This window comes from Papaver somniferum, chromosome 4 (assembly GCF_003573695.1).
Source record: "Papaver somniferum cultivar HN1 chromosome 4, ASM357369v1, whole genome shotgun sequence".
NCBI lineage: Eukaryota > Viridiplantae > Streptophyta > Magnoliopsida > Ranunculales > Papaveraceae > Papaver > Papaver somniferum.
Genome location: NC_039361.1, coordinates 21,878,319 through 21,899,698, shown reverse-complemented (window position 1 = coordinate 21,899,698; position 21,380 = coordinate 21,878,319). Strand labels below are relative to the sequence as shown.

At 34.8% G+C, this 21,380-nt stretch overlaps 1 protein-coding gene across 1 annotated transcript; it reads right to left on the bottom strand.

Annotated features, from left to right (window-relative positions):
- Positions 1 to 10,543: 10,543 nt before the first annotated feature.
- LOC113274917 (pre-mRNA cleavage factor Im 25 kDa subunit 2) lies at positions 10,544 to 14,994 on the bottom strand. The gene is made up of 7 exons (XM_026524335.1): positions 14,691 to 14,994; positions 14,474 to 14,519; positions 12,679 to 12,772; positions 12,521 to 12,594; positions 12,130 to 12,216; positions 11,930 to 12,040; positions 10,544 to 11,020 (listed from the first exon to the last, which is right to left on the bottom strand). Exons 1-7 carry the CDS (start codon positions 14,807 to 14,809, stop codon positions 10,949 to 10,951), a joined length of 603 nt encoding a protein of 200 aa, XP_026380120.1. The 5' UTR covers positions 14,810 to 14,994; the 3' UTR covers positions 10,544 to 10,948.
- Between the last annotated feature and the right edge of the window lie 6,386 nt (positions 14,995 to 21,380).

Sequence of the window (21,380 nt, the reverse complement as noted above, 5' to 3'; positions counted from 1 at the left end):
TTACATGTTATCTCAAGCTTGTTGTCAAATTTAGTTTTCAAAACTATATCTTGATTTCTAGTCTACAATTAGTTAAGTTTCGGAACAGGATAGAAGTGTAGTTGAGAAATGAACATCACGACAATCATCATTGGGTTCTACCGTTTGAAGGCGAAGATCAACCGAAGCTTTTATAGAACCTCATCAACAAAAGGTAAGTGAAGACTGAACCACCTATTTCTCAATTTATATTCATTTTTATATCTATGAGACATTATTGCGTAACTAATTAGACTACTGTAGTATATCAAGAAGTTCGAGTCAAGTTTATCTTGGTAATTAGTTCAAGAAATATATATGACTAAGCTTAATGATTTGTTCATACTTGATGAATTTCAGTTAATAATTGTTCTAATCTAAATTGTGATTCAAGATTATCATTCAAAAATAGCCTAGAACAGTGATATATATCATTGATGTTATTTGGGAATGTTTCAAATTGATTTAGATAGAAATATAGAACTACTGTAAATCTGGATGCATGACAGTATGCATACCAGTTTCACAAACTGGGAAAATTGTTATAGGTTCGGAGCCGTAGTACATGTACCCAGTATAAGTACCAGCTTAGCTATAGTTTGGCAGCGACTTAGTGGTACGCATACCCGGTATCCATACCACAAAAAGTCTATGAACCTGGAATGGTATGCATACCTAGTATGCATACCGAAAAAGAATTGTTGGTTCTGAAACCAGTGTGGTATCCATACCCGGTACGCAAACCGAAAAAGTTTGTATGTTCCGGAACTTATATTTTTCTTAAGGTTACACATACCCGGTACATGTACCATGACAAATATAGTCATGAACAAGGTTTAAGTACACATACCTGGTACATGTACTTACCCTGTCGAATATTTTCAGATGCACATAAAGTTATTTTTGTGAGGTAATTAGCATTTGAATGAATATCTAAGAACACTATATAGACATGATTGATCACATTATAACTTATGGTTGTGATTCAAACTTAAAGTCTTAAGTGTTTATGAAAATTATTAAGCTTATAGTTCAATCGGCTAGTTTCGGCTAACCGTTTATGAACAATGTCTTTATACACGGTTCGGCTACGGTTCATCCTAACCAGAGTTTATTTCTTGATATGTCAATCACATTTCAAAGATTTATCGAATGGTGGATATTGATTTCTTGGTTCCAAAACTATCTTAGCTTAAACCTGAAGCAACCTACGCTTTAAAAGTCTATAAAAGCGGAACCTCAAGCAACTAGGATCTTTGAATCCCGACACTACTTTTGTGTGTGTCCTAGTTGTAAACTAGAGTCTTCCTCTTCCTAAAAGCCTTTTAGGGTTTAGCGACTACAACGACTTCATAGGGATTCGTGAAGCCACGTCCATCTATCGTTATCTTGATAGTTCGAGTGTCCTGATCTTGATCGATTGTTGATCTTGCTCCATCAATCAAGATAGACAGAAATCACAAAGTTCTCTTCGTCTCAAACTTTGTTGATTCCACAAGTTTAATACTTGTGAGGTGAATAATAATCTAGACTGCTCTTCGGCAAGCATTAGTCCGGATTTTTAGGTTATCTAGACTTTGTCTATTGCTATCGATTTTAATTCTCACCTTGATCAACGATAAAAAAGGAAATCACATATATGCTTATCTGTGGGAGGAATATTGGTTTAAAGTATTCAATGGAGTTGAAGCAACTCTTAGGTTGTAAAGGACGTCAGGTAAGGGAATCAATTGCGCTGAGTCCTGCTGGGATTCAAGAGGCGTAAGGAGCGCCACTGTAACTGAACTGTTGTGAGGGTTTAATTTGGTCTCAACTACATTAAAGTCCGAAGTTAATTGGTAGTAGGCTAGTGTAGCGGTTTAATACAGTTTAGTGTTCAATCTGGACTAGGTCCCGGGATTTTTCTGCATTTGCGGTTTCCTCGTTCACAAAGTTCCTGGTGTTTGTGTTATTTCTTTCCCGCATTATATTGTTTATCTTTATAATTGAAATATCACATGTTGTACGCTAATCAATCAAAGTAATTACATCCATCCGTGTTTGTTAGATTAGACTTGATTGATACTTAGATATTGATATTTGGAATCATCCAAGTACTCTCACACACAAATCAGGTTCACGGACTAGTCTCTGTAAACTTTCTGATTGTGAGAGAAGGAGATATAACTCTAAATATTATTCCTTGATTGATATTCATTAAGTTGAACTCTCGGAATTATATTTTAGTTTGTCCATGCAGATTTCCTAAGAAAAAGTTGGTGGTGTATTTTGGTACCCCTCACGTTTTCAATATATACACACGACTATTGAGATTTTTTTTCTCCATTAAACTCTTTTTGATTATTTTCCTCTTATTGTGATTATTGTCTATCTTTCTGCGATTCTGGAAATAGTTTTTGGGACAACTATGTTTCCTTATAAGATTAGTACTCACTTCGTCCAAATTATATAGGTGGGGAAACCAAATCTCGTAAACTAATAAAATTATATCGATGTTATAAATATTCATCATCTTTCTTGTTTTACCTTTTATTTTATTTTTTATGAAAACTAGGATATTTAATTAATTTTAGTGTAGTATTTCTATCATAAATCGGGGTATATTTGGAAAGAGTTATCAAGGAATTTGAGCTATACCTATATATGGACAACTAAAAACTAATACTCCGGCTATTTAACTTGAATGGGGGAGTACTTTTTTCTTTTTTTTGGATCTAAATCTGATTTAGCGTCTCGCTCTATCAGGATGGGGCCGAGTTTCGCAGAATGGGTGAGCAAAGACCGGTATGGACCGATTTTCACCTAATCTACGTCCATCCAATTCATTATGGATTTTATATTTGGCGTATGCATCCAATCCAGCATCTAACGGATGAACGAGCTGGATACAGATACTCCAATGAATTCGTTTTAATCAAATTTATAATAGGAAATCCAACAAAAACTTGTACAAGGAAGTTGGTGATGATACATTACTCATTTATGATCATCTAGTTAAATGCCTCTTTTTCTCTGAAAATTAGCTATTTTTTCCGTACTAAAATTTTAATTCGCTTATACTTAGAACAAAATTAGTCATAAAAACCCAAGGTGACCAAACTTGTGGTACAAAAAATCCGTTTAAATATTGGGATCCATTAAAACTCCATCTTAAACAAAATTGATACAAAAATCCCAAATTTTTAAAAATTGATACAAAAATTCCAAATTTGAAAATTGGTTTCATCAAATTCTTTGGGTTTTTGTGTTACTTTTGTTTTTTGGGGGTTTTTTGTGTTACTTTTGTTTTTTGGAGGTTTTTGTGTTACTTTTGTTTTGATGTGTTTTTTGTAGATGGATAGTGACACCTTTGGAGTTATAACTCGCGGACCGCACTTAGAAACTACATAGAAGAGATGCACACTAAAAAAAAGCCATCGTATATTCATTCGTATATTCTACTCCCAAATTTATATCAAAATACCTAACTGTGTGGTATAATCAACGGTATAGAACTCTAGTTTTTAAGAGAAAAATATTTCTCAAATTAATCTAACGGGTCTGGATGTCTGATAGATTTTCAAGGTTACACCCGGATACCCATTCCATTAACGAATAGTCCGGACATCCACCTGCAGGAATCCGGTTGCTCAAGGTCGAATCCAGGGATTCCGAGCCAAATACTCAACCCTATGAGCTAGTTACTGATGGGTACATTTGAGGGGCAACAAAATGAGTAAACTTGACTAAAATTGGGGTAAAATTAGGAACGATTTTTTGGGGACCATGGTTTTTTTGGGGGACCATGGTCCTATTAGGCCACCTACCTTATAGTTATAAGGGGTGTCTTAAAGCATTGAAATGACTAACCTACCCTTAACCTAATTTAATTTAAAACCAACCCAATAACCACCTATATATATATATATATAACCACCACCTCCTCCCACCACCACCTCCCACCATCGTCGATTACCACCACCACCACCACCTCCGATTATCACCACCACCAACCACCGATTACCACCACCACCCACCACCGCCGACTACCACCACCACCACCTCCGATTATCACCACCACCAACCACCGATTACCACCACCACCTCCGATTACCACCACCACCAAACACCACCACCACTATATATATACACATATATATAGCTTAATTTAAAACATTAACAAATATATTCTCACAAACCCATTACTTATCACTCGTTTTTGGTTGAATAAATGAGAAGTAATCATTAAAATGAGTTGAAAATGGAAGTTGCAGAGAGGTTTAATGGAGGGTTTTTTTCAGAGAAAAGTTCGGTTATCAAGAATTAATTTTTTTCTTAACCGAACTCAGAGTTCGATTGATTCGCAAAAAAATACTTTTAACTGAACTCCTTGTATTAGAACAACACAAGTCCATAAGTTCGGTTCCTTCGCAAAATAAGGATATCACCGAACTTTAGTTTACGAAAATAATGAGAAGTCCACAAGTTCGGTTCGTTCGCAAAAATGTTAAGTTTTCTTTGTTACCGAACTCTACCTTTGAAACTTCGTAACCGAACTCTACCTAATTCGCCAAGAAATAAATTTCGTAGTAACCGAACGTTTGCCTAATTGCATATATGCATATATAAGCCCAGTTCGGTTGATTCGCAAAATATGTTGAAGTTTGCGAACCAACCAAACTTCTAACACTAGGTTACTTTTAACCTGCAGTTCGGTTGGTAACTTGGTTGCGTTGAAGTTTGCGAACTAACGGAACACACAAGATGTACCTAAATAAATTGTTAAGTTCAAAGTTCGGTTACCTACCATTTTATCCTAGGTAACCGTGCATTACATTGTACGGCCAAAACCTCCATTAACGAGCGAGTTCGGTAACCTGCATGTTTGGAAAACGTAACCGAACTACACTTTCAGGTGTGTTCGGTTACATGTTCTTGACATATGGTAACCGAACTGGCCCAAATCTACATAAAAAATTTCATTTTTTTTGAAAGTTTGGAGCAATTCAACCAACATTATCTAAGTTTGAAACCTACCTGGGTACCCAAATACCCTTCCTCCGGTTGTGGTTGATAAAATCCATCGTTTTTCATGTTTTCCTTCTTCATCTTCTCTAACTTTACTCTTTCAATAATTCTACTTCTTTAAAAACAAACCATCTGATTTTTTAATCTCACTAATTATCTTTAACTTAATCATCTCATTAATCATTACACTAACTAATCATCACCCAAAATTAATCAGGAGGGTAATTTAGGTATTAATATAAATATCTAGATAAAGGATGACCTGGATTTATTTCTAATGTCTTTATCCAAAATAAAACCATGATCCCTAAAAAATCGTTCAAAATTAGTTAAAGTTGGACTTAAAAGCCAGTTGGGTTGGGTGTGCATGCTTCAAATTGGGCCCATTTTTGGGCTCTGCCAGAATAGATGTTAGGTTAGGTTCTCTTTTCTCTTTTTAATTTTCTTTTTGACTAGTTTTGAAATATTTGTGTCAGATCCCAGTTGGACTGAATCAGGTACAACGAACCAGATGAGTTTTCTTGTTACGACATAAATACACCAGCTCTTCTGCGTGTACCTCCTCAAAACCCGCACTGAATACTGTATTTTATCATATTTTCCCTCTTATATTTTTAGTTTTCTTTTTGGCTCCACAGTAGTTGGAATATAAGAGGCAACGGTTTCTGGGATATTTTTGGGGTGGTATGTTTAGATTTTTTGTAAATATACATGTAACACATCCTTTTAAGCGAAAAAGAAAGGACGAAACTATTTTCTTTATAAGAAATGAAAAACTAAATTCAAAATTATAAAATTAATCAGGTTATTGAACCCATTTTTACACAATTGATTGGATAAGTTAATCGAGATGGCTAACTACATGAAAAAGGCAAAACCAATAAGAACCAATCAATCAAATAATACTACTATTAAAGCTTTAACCGGGAACCTAACTCTTTTCTTAAATGATGACTAATTAGTAAGTATTTTTTTCAAGGAATATATGATCTAATATATTGAAGGAAAATTAATGATCATCATTCATTAGTCAGTATAATACCGAACTTATTGAAAAGTTCACCGGGGGTAGGTAGTATTTTTTTGTTTGCTCCCCGTCAAACAGCAGATATATAATACTGGTAACTGGATCATTATAGTTACAAACTTTAATACGTTACCAAACAAAATGATCGAGTTTGAGTGACAACGAGAAGAATGACCATAAACCGGAAAGATTCGTCATGCATCCTTGGGATACAAGTTTATTATTCTTGATAAACGTGTCTAATAACGAGTGTAAATTTGTTTAACAATTTTTAGTATACGGCGGCCACTATTGGTGTTCAAACTTTTGTCGGATATTTTCAACAAATCCTTGAATTCCAGGGGCTATTGCAGGATTCAGTGATCGTTAGAATTTTTTTGTTTTAGGGTTTCCATTAATAGTTACAAAACTGAACAGAAACATCGTTTTCCAATAGACACCATTATTGTCTTTTGAAGGAAGAGATGTCTATTCACTCTGAAAAGATACCTGTTGGAGATGAAGAGTCATCTTCAATGGATGTAAAATCCTCTATAAGTAGCGTTCTAGATTTCCATTCAAAACATCTCAACTCTCTCTGCTTTCTCTCTAACAGCATCATCAGAAATTAATCATGTGTGTTTTTGGTTGGGTCAAGATTGTACAAACTTTGAATCCAACATTGTTGTGGAGCTTGAATTGTCTGGTGCACTCTTGGGCCCGACTTGTTAGTTGTATGAGTGAATGGGTGTAATTTACAGGCTTGTCTGAGTATTAGCTCCCTTGGTATTTAGTAGACAGAAGGGAGGAATAAAGAAGTAATCTAGTCAACCAAGCCATCTCATTCTCCCCCAGAAACTCTTGCAATTCATGGAGGATATTAAATTCATGAACTTCACCTTTAGGAAAGAAGGTTCTCAGAGAAAGGATGTTCTCTACTCGAGGGTACGGGCAACAAATATTATCATCCTCCCCAATAACACGGTAATCTTGCGGTGACATCCCTTTCATCTTAGTCGCAAAAACATCATGATTATAGCAACGGGAGCATCTTACCACCTCACGATGTTTCATCTGCAAATTGTAGAATATAAGACATTCCCCATCAAACCAATACAACACCACCTGATCGGGGAAACCTAATACGCGCGTAGGAGGTGCACTAGTGGTAGCAGTGTCAAAGTAACAGCAAAAGGTTCGGCTACCAAGTCTTCCTCCTTTATTCGGACATCGAAACTCTCATCCATCATCCATATTTGCTTCACCTTGTCCTTGAGTATATACAGATGAACCCTGAAACGGTAACAACAAAAACCACTCTGGTGTTTACAATGACGACGGCGGTGATGGTTATGATCTCTGCTGCTTATCATTATCTTTTCAGAACGAGCAACACAAAGATATCCTTTGAACTCCAGAAGATGATGACCAACTTCTGAATATTGATGCTCATCATTCGTAGTTGGGGTCAGACTGGAACGTTCAGTTGGGAGTCGAATGAAGTGCATGTTCTCGTTATGAATGTCAAACGAGAGCAACATTTCAACCGTATAACCATTACTACCACTATTAGTCACCCTCCAAACAAGTTCACCCCCGAAAAGCGTGCCTGCTTTAAGGAAGAGGAGAACAACCTGGTGGGTGTGTGATTTCAGAAGTACTAGTAACTATGTCGCTGAATGTATTGGTTCCCAACGTAACAACCCTGGAAATAAACACTTGATCACCGGCTGTTGTTGAACTAGTAAAATTAATTACAGACTTATATTCTTCTGATAATAAATCAAAACCAAAACCAAAACACAAATATTTCAGTGATCTCTTTCCCTCAGTTGTCGCAGTAGGATAATAGGGGATGTGAAGTACTTCACCGCCACCGGTAACCGGATTCATGACGGCCACTACACCTGTTGCTTCATTACCAGGTTCATCGACTGATTTAAAACAAGTTAAGCCATTGGAATAACCTACTGGTTCGATAAAACCATCGTAACCAATTACAGATAAAAAATTGAAGTCAAGAAATTCACCCTCGCTACTACTACGTCTATTATTATGACTACGAGTAATTGAGCTAGATCCCGAGCTGATAATCTGGTCAGAATATTTTCGACTATTAATTCCTCGGGTAGATATGCAGACGAAGAAGAAGAAGAAGAATTGGCAGCAGCATCCTTTTCTTTTTGCTCCTTCTTCTTCTTGTGCTCTTGATCGATGGTTACACTTTTCCTTTTTGTCGACATATCTGAAAATCGCAGCTTTATGCCGCCGCTGTGGTTGCAATGATACGAGGAGATTAAAAGTTGCTTACGATTTTCTTTTTGGGGAAATAAGTAAACCCTATAGGACCCGTGTAATATTCAACTTCTAATCTAGCGCACTCGACGGTATCCAGATGCAACTATATATTTTCGCATTTTATTTTCTTTTCTTGAAGAAAAAAAAAATCTTCAAGAATAATGAAATGTCAAGGATATACATGATTCATACAGGCTGCTGAAATGAGTATTGGAGATTTTAATTCTGATATGCGCCACTTACGGTTCGATTCTGTTTACAGGATGAGAAGTCCTAGTTGTTGGGCTTCACAGTAAGAAAATATTGACAGTGTTAATGAACCCAACAGGCAACAAAATTGGACGCTTTTTTTGGGGACCATGGTTTTTTTCGTGGGGACCATGATTTTATTTTGGGTAAAACATTAGAAGTAAATCATGGTCACCCCTTACCTAGATATTTATATTAATACCTAAATTACCCTCCTGATTAATTTTGGGTAATGATTAGTTAGTGTTAATAATAGTTAGTGTAATGATTAGTAAAATGATTAAGTTAAAGATAATTAGTGAGATTAAAAAATCACATGGTTTTTTTTTTTAAAAGTAAAATTATGAAGAGAGCAAAGTTAGAGAAGATGAAGAAGGAAAACATGAAAAACGATGAATTTTACCAACCACAACCGGAGGAAGAGTATTTGGGTACCCAGGTATGCTTCAAACTTAGATAATGTTGGTTGAATTGCTCAAAATTTTCAAAAAACTGTAAATTTTTAGAGTAGATTTGGGCTTGTTCGGTTATCTTATGTGAAGAACAGGTTACCGAACTCATCTGAAAGTGTAGTTTGATTACTTTTTCCAAACACGCAGGTTACCGAACTCGCTATTTAATGGAGGTTTTTAGTCGTTCGGTTAACAAACATGTTACCGAACTTTGTTTATAGGATTTACAGAGTAATGTTCGGTTGGTTCGCAAACTTTAACCCAACAACATATCTAACCGAACTCCACATGTATGCAATTAGTGAAGAGTTCGGTTTGTTAAGATTTTTTGCGAACAAACCGAACATAGTGGGACAAGTTCGGTTAAATTGAAACTCAACATAGTAGGCAAAATAACATAGTTCGGTTACATTGGTTGTTTTTTTTTCTTTTTGTAATATAGGTAGAGTTCTGTTACTAGATAGTTTTAGAAATTTTTGCGAACCAAACGAACAGAGTAGGCAAAGTTCGGTTAAATCATAACTCAACATAGTGGAAAAAATAAAACAGTTCGGTTACATTGGTTTTTTTTTTTCGTATTATGGGTAGAGTTCGGTTACTAACTAGTTTTAGAATTTTTTGAGGACCAACCTAACACAATATATTGGTTTTCAGTGAGGAGTTCGGTTAAAACTGTTTTTTGCGAACCAACCGAACTCTGAGTTCGGTTGCGAAAAATTAAATTCGTGATAACCGAAGTGTTCTTCGTGTTCTTGGTTTCAGAATGTTCGGTTACAAAACTAGTTTTTTTTAAAACTATTCCTAATCGAACATGCCACTTTAACTTCCATTTAAACCATATTTTGATGATTTCTACTCAATTTTCCCAATCAAAGAACGAATTAAAAAGATTGATAGGTTTTTCAATCGAAGGAGGAACGCAAGGAAAGAGAGAAGAAGAAGAGAATAAATTTTATTTTCTCAAAACTAAAAAATTTCGATTCCCCTCCTGATTTTGTTTTTGATTTTGATATTGGTTAATAAATTCATTTAGATTAGATGTATATGATTAGATTTATATAGTTATTAAGATAGTTTTAATTTAAATTAAAGTAAAGGGTAAATATGTATTTACCTAATTTTTAGGACACCCCTTATAAGTATAGGGAGGTTGGCCTAATAAGACCATGGTCCCCCAAAAAAACCATGGTCCCTAAAAAATGGTTCCAAAATTGTAAATTTGAGATCATCGGTGAAAACTGAAACGCACTCTCATTGTTATGCATAGTTTGTTTTTCCAGGGTCTTCTCTTTTATTGTGTTGTTGCCTCGCAATAAATAAGAATAAGTCAACTAAGGCCAAGTATGAACGAGCAGTAGAGTCGGCTTCCCAATTGGGTTCAAACCTGAGGTTTTTCTTTTCGTTTTGTAATAAATCATTGGAATTATCATCCGATAACCAAAGAAGAAAAATCCAAGCCATCTTTCACTTTTTCTTTATCCAACAACAACACATAAAATTCAAGCTTGTCTAGTGATGTGCAACTGAAAACTAATTTACCTCATATTACAATGATTCACCTGCTGATTTGTGAAACAAGGAGAACCCCAACCACAGAAGGGGTTTTACAGATACTAACCTTTACATAGTCTGGATAACTAACATTCTAACATAATCTTGGCATAAAATTTAAACACAACATGAGATAGGAAACCATACAAGTACAGGTATATTTGGAAAAACAAATGTATAGAAAATCACACAATTCCGAAGTATGTACTAAGACCAAGTATATCGACTGCTAAGCAATTCAGAGGTTAATTGGACTAGCTTCACGCGGCATACCTATCTGCAAAAAACTTCATAATCCCCATTGTAGACCAATCAATTCCTACTTAAGACCCCTCCCAAGTGGGAGCTCTTGAAAACCCTTGCATTTTCACCCATTGATCATGTTGAACTGAAATCTTGAAAGTTGCTGCGGGATGGTGGAGATAACTGGCCCGTACCTCTGAAAAGGCAAATAGCTGCAGATTAGCATCTCTAAGCAACTAAGTCTGATGTACTGTATTCAAGCACTGGAGTACGGAAAATTAAACTAGCACCTTCACCACTGTTGGGTAAGGTAGATATGAATCATGCCAGCTAACGATAGACTTAACTACAGTTATGTATGGTACCTTTATAAATAGAAAATCCGTATATCAACTAATAGAAAGGGGTATCATTCAGAAAAGGGGAATTCTCTGAAGAATCAACGTATAGATCTCAGTTCATTTCATCTAGAGTTGGGATTTTTATAGGATTGTGTTGTTTGTTTAAGTGTAGCTGAAATGTTTGATTTTTGTTGGAAACGAAGTAGTCACAAATTCATGTAAAGGAGAAGAAGATCATGATCAATATTAAGAATATCTGGACTAATATCCAGTGGTTCAATTCCATACTAATACTTTCTTTACTGCCATATACTTTTGCACAAAGCGACAAGGATAACTCCTGGATTCCAGAACTCCACATTGACAATCAAACATAATTGGTCACGTCCGTTTGTGGGTAGTTATTTACTGTATTATTTTTATCGGAGAACTAATTTTCTTCATGAGCCAAGACGCATTTGAGGTAACCTAAATGATAATGTTACTAGTACAGGAACATCAACAAGCAAAGGAGGACTTGATCTAAATGTGCTCTTAACGCTAACTGTGGTTGAATCTATAGTTAGCTGACATCATATCTACTTTATCCAAGGGTGGTGAATGTGATAGTTCAATTTTGAATTCGCAGCGAGATCGAGATAATTTCCCTGGAGTATACGTACAGATGTCGCAAAGTATTGACAAAGTATTAAGCTACTGGTATTAGTGTTGGGTTAGGCAAAGTATTGACACCTTAGGAAGGAAGAGTTAACGAACTCCCATACCTGTACGTTATCATAAAGTTCAAACAACGGCACAGCAAGCAGCTTCAAGTTCTTTGGAACAGCGAAGTACTCCCTCTCAGACAGATGAACAAGGAAAAGCTTTTTACACTCCTGGAACAAGACAATTTTCTAGTTGAGTTAAAAACAATCTTGCATGAAAGCATGAATGAGAATGCATAGATACAACAGAACACCCTAACCTTGGGTTTTGTGATATGAGGAGGGCAGTATGGATACATTATAGTCTCAAAGTTGGGCCTCCACCAGATAGCAACACACTCACCAATCTGCAAGAAGAAACAAAAATTCCATAGCATCAAAGTAGTTATTATCAGCCATATCGATGAACTGCAAAATCGAATATAATAGCTTCATCTAAACTTGAACGCTAGCACATTCACTATGTAAGTAAAAGATATACAGTTCCACGTTCACCTATATAAAAAAATCAGCATAACCAGCCTAAAAGAAAGCAATTTGGCAGATTATGCAAGGCATGTTAGCTCTTGCAACAGGTAGCATGGTTTAGTATCATTTAGAGTCAAAACGAAGAAATTTCTAAGCCACCTCAAAATAGTGGCAAGACAATACCTGCCAATCGGGCTGAAGAGCAGTTGAGTTAGCAGCAAGTTTGCTTGACAGCTTTCTTTTCAAACCGTCAATTTCTGCAATGGTTAAAAAATGCCTTAGGAAATAGCAACCCACAAACACCAGTCAGATACCTCACTAAAATGGAAGAGAAAACATACCATTCTCTCCGGGCTTTAAACGCCCACCAGGAAGTTTGCAGAACGTGTTCCCAATTTGCAAAAGTAATATATGGGGATGGTTATGCTCCTGTACCTGAAAAGAAGAAGTACAAATGTCAAACCACCATAAAAAACTGATGCAGTCCCTGAAGGACACGATAATTTTTACACTTCGAAGCATGTCAGCCACAGATCCTCTTGCCAGTAAAGCAAAGACAACCTTCAGTACCCTTGAGATGGCAAATGGTTGGCAAGAACTTTTCTAGAGTTGAGACTGGATAAGTGAAGATCTCATGCTACGGTTTTCATATTAAACAGTAGATCTGCGATTAAGACTGACTTTTCCCCTCCCTAAGTAGTACTAACTTAAGCTGGACCTAAGGGCCGCCTCGACCAATTTTATGCGAAATCTCGAACTTTTCGACCATTATTATTAAGTCCGCAAACAGGTTTCTTCGGAGAAAATGACAAGCATACTCCAAAAAAAGTACAATTTGCTATCAAGACTTTCAGAAATTCATCATGTGAAGGCATCATAAGCTATAGGAAACATTCTTGTGAGGTGCCTTGATGAGCCTTTTGCTAATATAAAGAAGATGGTGCACAAATAGGTAGACTTAATGTAAATTATTACCAACCCCAGAGTCGGAAAATCTGTGTCCGCCAGTATTCGTCATGGTCTTCCTTTGAACATTAAAGACTAATTGTGTCAAAAAAAGATTAACTAAGGAACCTAATTATTATATGAGGATCTTTAGTAAGTTAGTAAGTTTTCCACGAGGTACTGTTCGTTTAAGATGCTAACTAGGTAACACGACTGTTAGACAACAACATAAGAAACAGGGACAGCTGTTAATCAACACACATACCTAAAAAATACTCGGATGTTTGACAACAGAATTCAGAAAAAGAGACAACACTTGAATCAAAATATTTAGCTAATTATACTCAATGTTTGAAAACAACATAACAAGATACATATGACAATTTTTACAAGGTGTACACTGAAAATCCCCAAGTTTATAAAAGCTTACACCAAAAGATACAGATGCAACAACTCAACTCGGCATATTCCCTATTAAGCAAAAGCCTTGAACAATTGGCTTTACAAAAACATTGATCCTAATACCCAATACAAGATGCTAAGTATACTCGAATGTTCGAAAACAACATAACAAGATACATATGACACTTTTTACAAGGTGTACACTGAAAATCCTCAACTTTATAAAAGCTTACACCGGAAGATACAGATGCAATAACTCAACTCGGCATATTCCCTATTAAGCAAAAGCCTTAAACAATTGGCTTTACAGAAACATTGATCCTAATACCCAATACAAGATGCTAAGTATACTCGAATGTTCGAAAACAACATAACAAGATACATATGACACTTTTTACAAGGTGTACACTGAAAATCCTCAACTTTATAAAATCTTACACCGGAAGATACAGATGCAATAACTCAACTCGGCATATTCCCTATTAAGCAAAAGCCTTAAACAATTGGCTTTACAGAAACATTGATCCTAATACAATCAACCCCAATACAACCAAACTGGCTTTACAAAAACATTAATCCCGATACAATCAACCCCAATACAACCACCAAATTGGATTTACAAAAGCATTAATCCCAATACAATCAAACGCTTCGACTAACCAGTACCCAGCAGTATGTTAAAAAGTGTTGTTTCCTCTTCTTCTTGACTATTCGAGATTTGAGCAAGTATTAGAAAATAAACAATCAATCAAAACAATAAAAGAGAAATCTGGGTACAATCTCACTTACTAGTAGAATAGCTTCAACACTAGTTCTCATCCCTTCCTTCATATAACTGCAAAATAACAACAACAACAACAAATCAGATAACTTAAAATACCAAAACTTGATCCAATCTGAAAATAACAAAAAACCCTAACCCCCAAAACTTAAAAACACGAAGAAAACAACAACGAAAAACCCTAAAAAGTTAGGGTTTTTCTCTGGGTTTAGATAGATAACTCACTTGACTTTCATACGAGCAAGACGATCTGAAACAGAAGTATCTTTCTCCATCTTTGGTTCTTTAGTACCAAAAGTATAGCTTGAGAGTGGGTATGTATTCACTACTGGAGATGTCACCATTTTCACTCACTCACTCGCTCGCTCAGTCTCCTCTCTTGATGGTGATGTTGATGATCTACCCGATTGCAGAGTCGGTCGGTCGGTCGAGTGGGGGGAGTTTTCTCTCTGAGAAAACAAAAATCCTCTGAAACTGAAGTGTGATTTTAATTGACCTAAAAATATTTTCCCTTCTCTTCCGACGTTTGTTTTAAAGCGAAGACTCTCGATGCGCGTGATTTTGATTCGATGGGAGACTGAGTTTCGGATGACTAGGTTTTGCTAAGGGGATAACAAAAACCGTCCAAAAAATAAATTGTGAAAGTATCTTTATCTTACTCAAAAGAATTTACATTTACAGTGATTGGACAGCTCTTTTCATGATAAAAACACTCAGAAATCTCGATTTCCAAATGTTGGTTGTAAAGGCATATCTGGTCGACAGTTTTGTGGTTAAAGGAAATCCAAAGACACACTCGTAAAACCCAAAGAGTAGAGCGTGTTGACCAACTGCTAAGCTCCAGACTAGGCGGCAGCGAATGGTGGTCCTGTCTAGACATCTCGTAGAAAAACCTGACAAGCATCGCTATGATGATGCAGCCTACATCACTAATGGTTAGGTATTAACTCATCGAACCCGCTATTTTAACAGCCATAAGAGAAAAGAAGATAACCGAAACTACGTGAAATGACTGAGTAAACTCACTGAAAATATCCAGCTCGAGAATCTAAACCTGGTGGTCGACATCCAAGACCACAAGTAAAGTTTTACCTATGGGATTATCTAGGTCCACAAAATATATTTTATTGCCAAAAGATAAGGAACAAAAAATAATACTAATTCAAACCGCATAGACTTAAAAACTGAAAGCCAACTTCAGAAGGTCGAAAGATTAAGATAAATAACTCATGTCGAGAGATTAGAAAGTCTAACAACATAGATTGAAAGATTAAAAATTACAAAGCTCAAAAGATACCAGAAGTCTGAGTAGCAAAAGTCAAGTGACTAGTTTATAGCTCGAAGACGGATCGAGATGATTAATCTTGTCGATTCCTTCAAGAGATCTGGTTGTGGGGATAAACGAAACGAGAATGAAGATGTGACATCTCAAGCAGGAGTTACTAATCTTCTAGTCCAAAATAGTTTGGATGCTAAGATTGATATTCTCATTCTTCGTCAAGTCCTCCTCAGTACTGTTGAAACTCATCACAGACATGCAACATTACTAAGAACTGTTATATGTAACCAAAGAAAGCTGATTAAACTTGGAATCGGTAATAGGTATTATGCTCGGAATATTAATCGAAAGGTAAATATTTTAGCCTGTGAACATAATCAAGGTACTATGTGTAGAATCCGGGAAATCAATCGTGATGCAGTTGATGAAGATCCGGAGAAATTTGAGGATATTGAAGATGATCTTTGAAGAAGACTGTTCAAAGATCTGATCCATAAAATAAACATCAATTGTTTTGATTTATTTCAATTATTGTATAAGGTCTATTTTAAATAAAAATATCATTATTTATGAATAAAAATATTATTTTATAATTTTTCTTGTGATAGTTACCGATTACATAGCCTGTGAATGAATGTATATATTTTTGCCATGTGTATTCGGTTTATGGGATGTCTGATTTCGATTTTCATCAACCTTAATATTCGATCTCATCTGATGTGACCCTTATGGTTTGTTTGGCTTTTTGATTTAGCGGGATTAAGTTCTAGCCCATGTTGGTAGGATTTATCAAAGGATCATAAGGTGTTCTGATTGAAACTCATATGTGAAAAGTCACAATAATGATATATCTTTTTAGGGGAAGAGGCTGCAGAATTTGAGGTAACGAATTTGTTAGTTAATCGTTTTTCTGTTTAAGAAAAGCATGTTTATATTGTGCTTCTGCTTAACAAAATTTCGATACAATTGATATGTTCCATTATTGTGTGTGTGTGTGTTATTCAATTGTTTCCGGTTAAGAAAAATTGTGTCAATTCATTTGGCTTATTGTTTGGTATCTTCTTTATTGTTGGGTATTAAGTATTTTTGCTTAACGAAATTCGGTGCAATTGCGGTGCTATAACGTCTATGTTTGTTTCAATAGCTTCCGGTTAAGAAAATAGTTGTGCAAGTCAATTTATTTTGGTTTGTATGTAGTGTTTATGGCTTAACAAAATATAGGATCACTTGTTTAGTCCATATCGATTTCGATAAGAGAAACTAAGTTAATTCTAATCTTAGTTAGACTTATCAAATTAAAGGATTCGGTTATTCAAGTCTAATATAATGCCTTGACAAGAAAAACTAGTTAACTAACTTAGTGGTTGTCTTGTCTAAAGAGAAAGATATAAGTTATTGTCTGAATAATTAGAGCCTGACGAGAGAAATAAAGTTAATTCTGATCTTGGTCTTATCGAAATAAGTGATTGCACATACACAATCAGTTTAACAAGGGAATTAAGTTTCTTTGTTAAACTATTAGGGAAAATTGCTTCGGGCAATTGTTTCCTTGATAACATATTAAAACTAAATTAATTGTAGTTTCGGTTTTAATATTGGTTATCTAAAGTGGTATGTGAAACCTTCATGCTTAACTCTTAGAGGTTGTTTACAAGTCTTTTAGATTTGTAAGATCCTTTGGGTTTGTCCTTTATTTGCTCGAAAGTTTGTCGTTTTGTGATAAAAAGGGGGAGAAATATATAGAGTAAACAAGCGATTTGCACTCGCTAAGGAAAGGACATTGTGCTTAAATGTTATATCTAACGAAAGGGTAAAGCATTGACTAAGGGAGAGAAACATATCATATTGTTGTTGTAGTATTTCTGACTACAAAAGGGGGAATAACAAATATGTTCGGATTGAATATTTACCTAGCTTACCTTTAGGGGGGGGGGGGGGGGGGGGGCTAAAAGCTTTTGTTATTCAAATGTCAACAACGACATTTATTGATTAAATATATGCAGATTATTGTGATGTTGAAACTTGGAATCAAGCGTATGTAAAATGAATTCTTTTGTAATTTGAAACTTGGAGATTTTCTATTGAGAGATTTCGGAAATATTGGACAAGCATTTATTGGAATTGGAAAAACTGAATCTTGCAATTCATTGTATATCTTGAGAATATTTTCGGTTTTGGAAATTCCTTGATGTCCAAACATCCTTGGTCTATAAATACCTAAGCTTGCATTCCTAGCAAACTATCCTAAGAGCCAAGCAAACTTCATTTTTTGTTTTTTCAAGTGGAGCCATCTAATCGGAGAGGAAAGTATCCTAATTAGGTGAAATCTCTTACGACCGCTCGTTTAAAGACTTATGTGGGATCAAGAAGATCTACGAGTACCGTTGGTGGGAAACTAGATAATTACATTGTTATTAGCTTTCGATTGATTTGATTGACTAACTTTTGTTGAAACTTTGATTGCACCTAGTTTATTTATTCTTGAGAGTCTTCTCTTCTGATATAAGATTCACTCAAACTAGATAGAAGTATCGACGGGATCTTTAGAACTGTTGTTAGATCTAAAGACATCTTGTGATAATCCATTGTTATCTAAAGACATTTTGTGATAATCCATTGTTAACAGACTCTGTTCTGTGTGGGATTGATCACAAGAGATTCAAGTGGTGTTGTGCAGATTATTATTGAAGATTAAAGAATATTTGAAGACGAAGAAGATTTCTTATTAGTTCTCATATCTTTGTGTGTGCACAAACCTTGATCGGCTGGGATCCAACTAGAATCGGATTTATTCGATTGATTGTTGCGTGAGATCGGCATCATTTTATAGTTTCTCGTTGAGATCTATATTGATTGATTGCGAATCTAAACTTAACTGCTTTGGTAGTTACTGGATAGATTGATCTAACCAGGAAAAGAAGTTTATTAGATTAAACGGAAGAACCTGTGTGTATGACTTGAGGTATCTTTATATTAAAAGAATCAAAAGAGTTGTTACCAAACAGATTTGTTGTTCCTTTACTGTTTGGAATACGATCCATGCAGTTTTCCTCGTTAACAAAATCTTGTTGTGTGATTTACTTTTGTTTTCCGCAATTATATCTGTTATATAATTTAAAGTAAATTGCACTTTACGTTAACTCTGATATACTTGATAGCGATCCTATAGAGTTTGGTTAAGTCTGAACCTATCATCAAGTATCACACTTTGGTAGTTGTATTGTCTTGATCTCGTATCCATAGAAAATTACACAAAGTGTGAATACCGAAGTTGTTGTATTGTCTCGACTTTGTCCATAGACGATCACACTTGGTAAGAGGATTTACAGGTTGAAACAAAAATATTGTGTTGTATTTGGTTACCCTCGTCTTTTCATATAACAATGTTTGCGAGTTCGACCGAGCAGTGCTCCAATACCTTCTATAATCTTTCTCTGATAATCCTCTATCTCTTAATATTTTTTTGGCACTATAAAAGTCTAGAACTGAGTATTGAAATATACAAAGCTCTTTGAATCATAGGAACCAGACAAAACTCGATAAGCATATCCACTTTATTAGGATGTACACTACCTATGATTTTTGGCATATGCCAAGCATCTTTTGGGTGATAAAATTTGAACATGTTTGACACAATATCTAAACCAAGTACCCTATATCCTATGTAATATTTTTTAACTTCGATATCAAGCCACATATTTTCATTTAATAAGGTTTCTAGTTTCTTATCATCTAGTAAGAATCTGAGAAATAAAATGACGGAATTGAAAAATAAAAATAAAATTAGGTTTGAATACTTACAGGGGTTTCAAGCAGCTATCCCATACTCAAAAATTTAGAGGCAACTTATGTAATTGGGTCAAAAGAGAGTTAAATATTAATCAAACATCTAACCAATAACACTAAAAGTATAACATTAACAATTTAACGATCAATTTTACCTCGTAACATTCCTGAAAATTGCTAGAAAGGGTTTCGAGTGTTTCCTCCAACAATTGAAAAGATTTCAAATTTAGGAATTAATCGAAAAGGTTTCAAAGTTAGGGACTTCTACATTTACTACAACTTTTTGTTGTGACATCACATTTGATTTTATTGATTGATATAAAAGATCTCCATAATCGTTTACAACAAATGTGATGTTCGGAACATGTACAGAGAGGTTTCGTTGTACTAATATTTTACATTCGTAGACTTTGATCCATCAAAAAGTAATATAACTTATCAACAAAAAAACAAGGACGAAACTACTGAGACTCGTAGAAAATAAAATTATCATAAACATCACCACTGTAAAAGTGTAGTCGGACAACATCATAATCCGTTGAAACCCAGGATTACAACAGAAAGAAAAAATAATAATAAAGAAAAACGAGATTGAAGAATTGAGTTAGCATACCTAAAAGTTAAGGATTCGAAGAATTCAACATATAGTTGTCTTTCCGGATCCTTTTGGTATGCTAGTTAACACTTTGAATTCATATTGTGTTAGGGGAGCCAGAACATCCATGATTAACACTCGAAAGCTTAACTCGATTAGCAATAAGAGAGGGAGATGGAAATACAAAAATAATTTTTATTAAATAAAAATTTAGTTGATGCTACCAAAGTCAACAAATCAACGGTTAAAACTTTTCCCTAAAACTTTTGTTTCTTTAATCTAGATATCCGCCACATGTTTAGCTTAACAGTTAATAGTTTTTTTTACACCACAACGATATTGCCATGTATTTTCCACAAAGAGGGTTAAGCTAAAAGAAAGTCACACAAACCGTATTGAGTAACAAAAATAGAAGGTTGAATATAACCGCTAGTAAAATAAATATTATTAAAATAAATTATGAGAGTTTTTTATTTATAGAAATTAATAAAGTTAGCATGCATGTTATGGTTTACTCCTATATGTTAACAAATTGAACTTACTTGTACCAGTAAAATGAGGTAGTTTACAATAGAGAAAAAGAAGAGTAGTTTATTGGTCCGTATTGTAAGAGTAGTGACGTGATAGTAGTGGTGGAAGAATAAAATATCGTTTCATATTTCTACATTATAGACTTTAGGTCAACCGTCACATACTACATGTCAACTTTCCCCAAAGTAACTCTGGCATTCCCTACAATTATTGTGAATTTCTTGTATGCTCAAAAGTACTCAACTTTATAAATATCAAAATGTTACACATCGTATTTTTAAAATTTGAAATCATCATATTTGAATTTATGTTAAACTTCCTAACAACTTCTTTTTTCCAAAGACAAGGAGTTTTTCACCTATTTTGTTGAAAAGTCTAGTTTTAACAAGTTTCATCATCGAAAACACTCGCTTGGTTATTCAGATTTCATCTTTGTCTCTATCCAATTGTATGAAGAAAATCAATCATTTTTGTCCTTACGATAATCTGGTTTAGTCATATAAAATTGAAATTGAAAATAAATAGTCTTCTCTCTAAATCACTTCGATTTTGTCCCTAAAAATATTAGTATCTATCAGTCAAGAAATCATAAAATCATTAAAAGAAATGAACAATCCCAAAATTTTAAATATGAAAGATAAATATCAGTTTATGATGTAAAATGTATTTTTCAATTAAATTATTTTTAAGTAACACCCAAAAAAAAAATGAAAGAAATATATTA

Coding starts and splice junctions, on each gene's coding strand:
- LOC113274917 (XM_026524335.1), bottom strand. CDS start 14,809: ATGGTGACATCTCCAGTAGTGAATACATACCCACTCTCAAGCTATACT. Junction 12,217..12,520: donor CTCTTCAGCCCGATTGGCAG/GTATTGTCTTGC, acceptor TTCTTCTTGCAG/ATTGGTGAGTGTGTTGCTAT. Junction 11,021..11,929: donor AACTTTATGATAACGTACAG/GTATGGGAGTTC, acceptor TTGCCTTTTCAG/AGGTACGGGCCAGTTATCTC.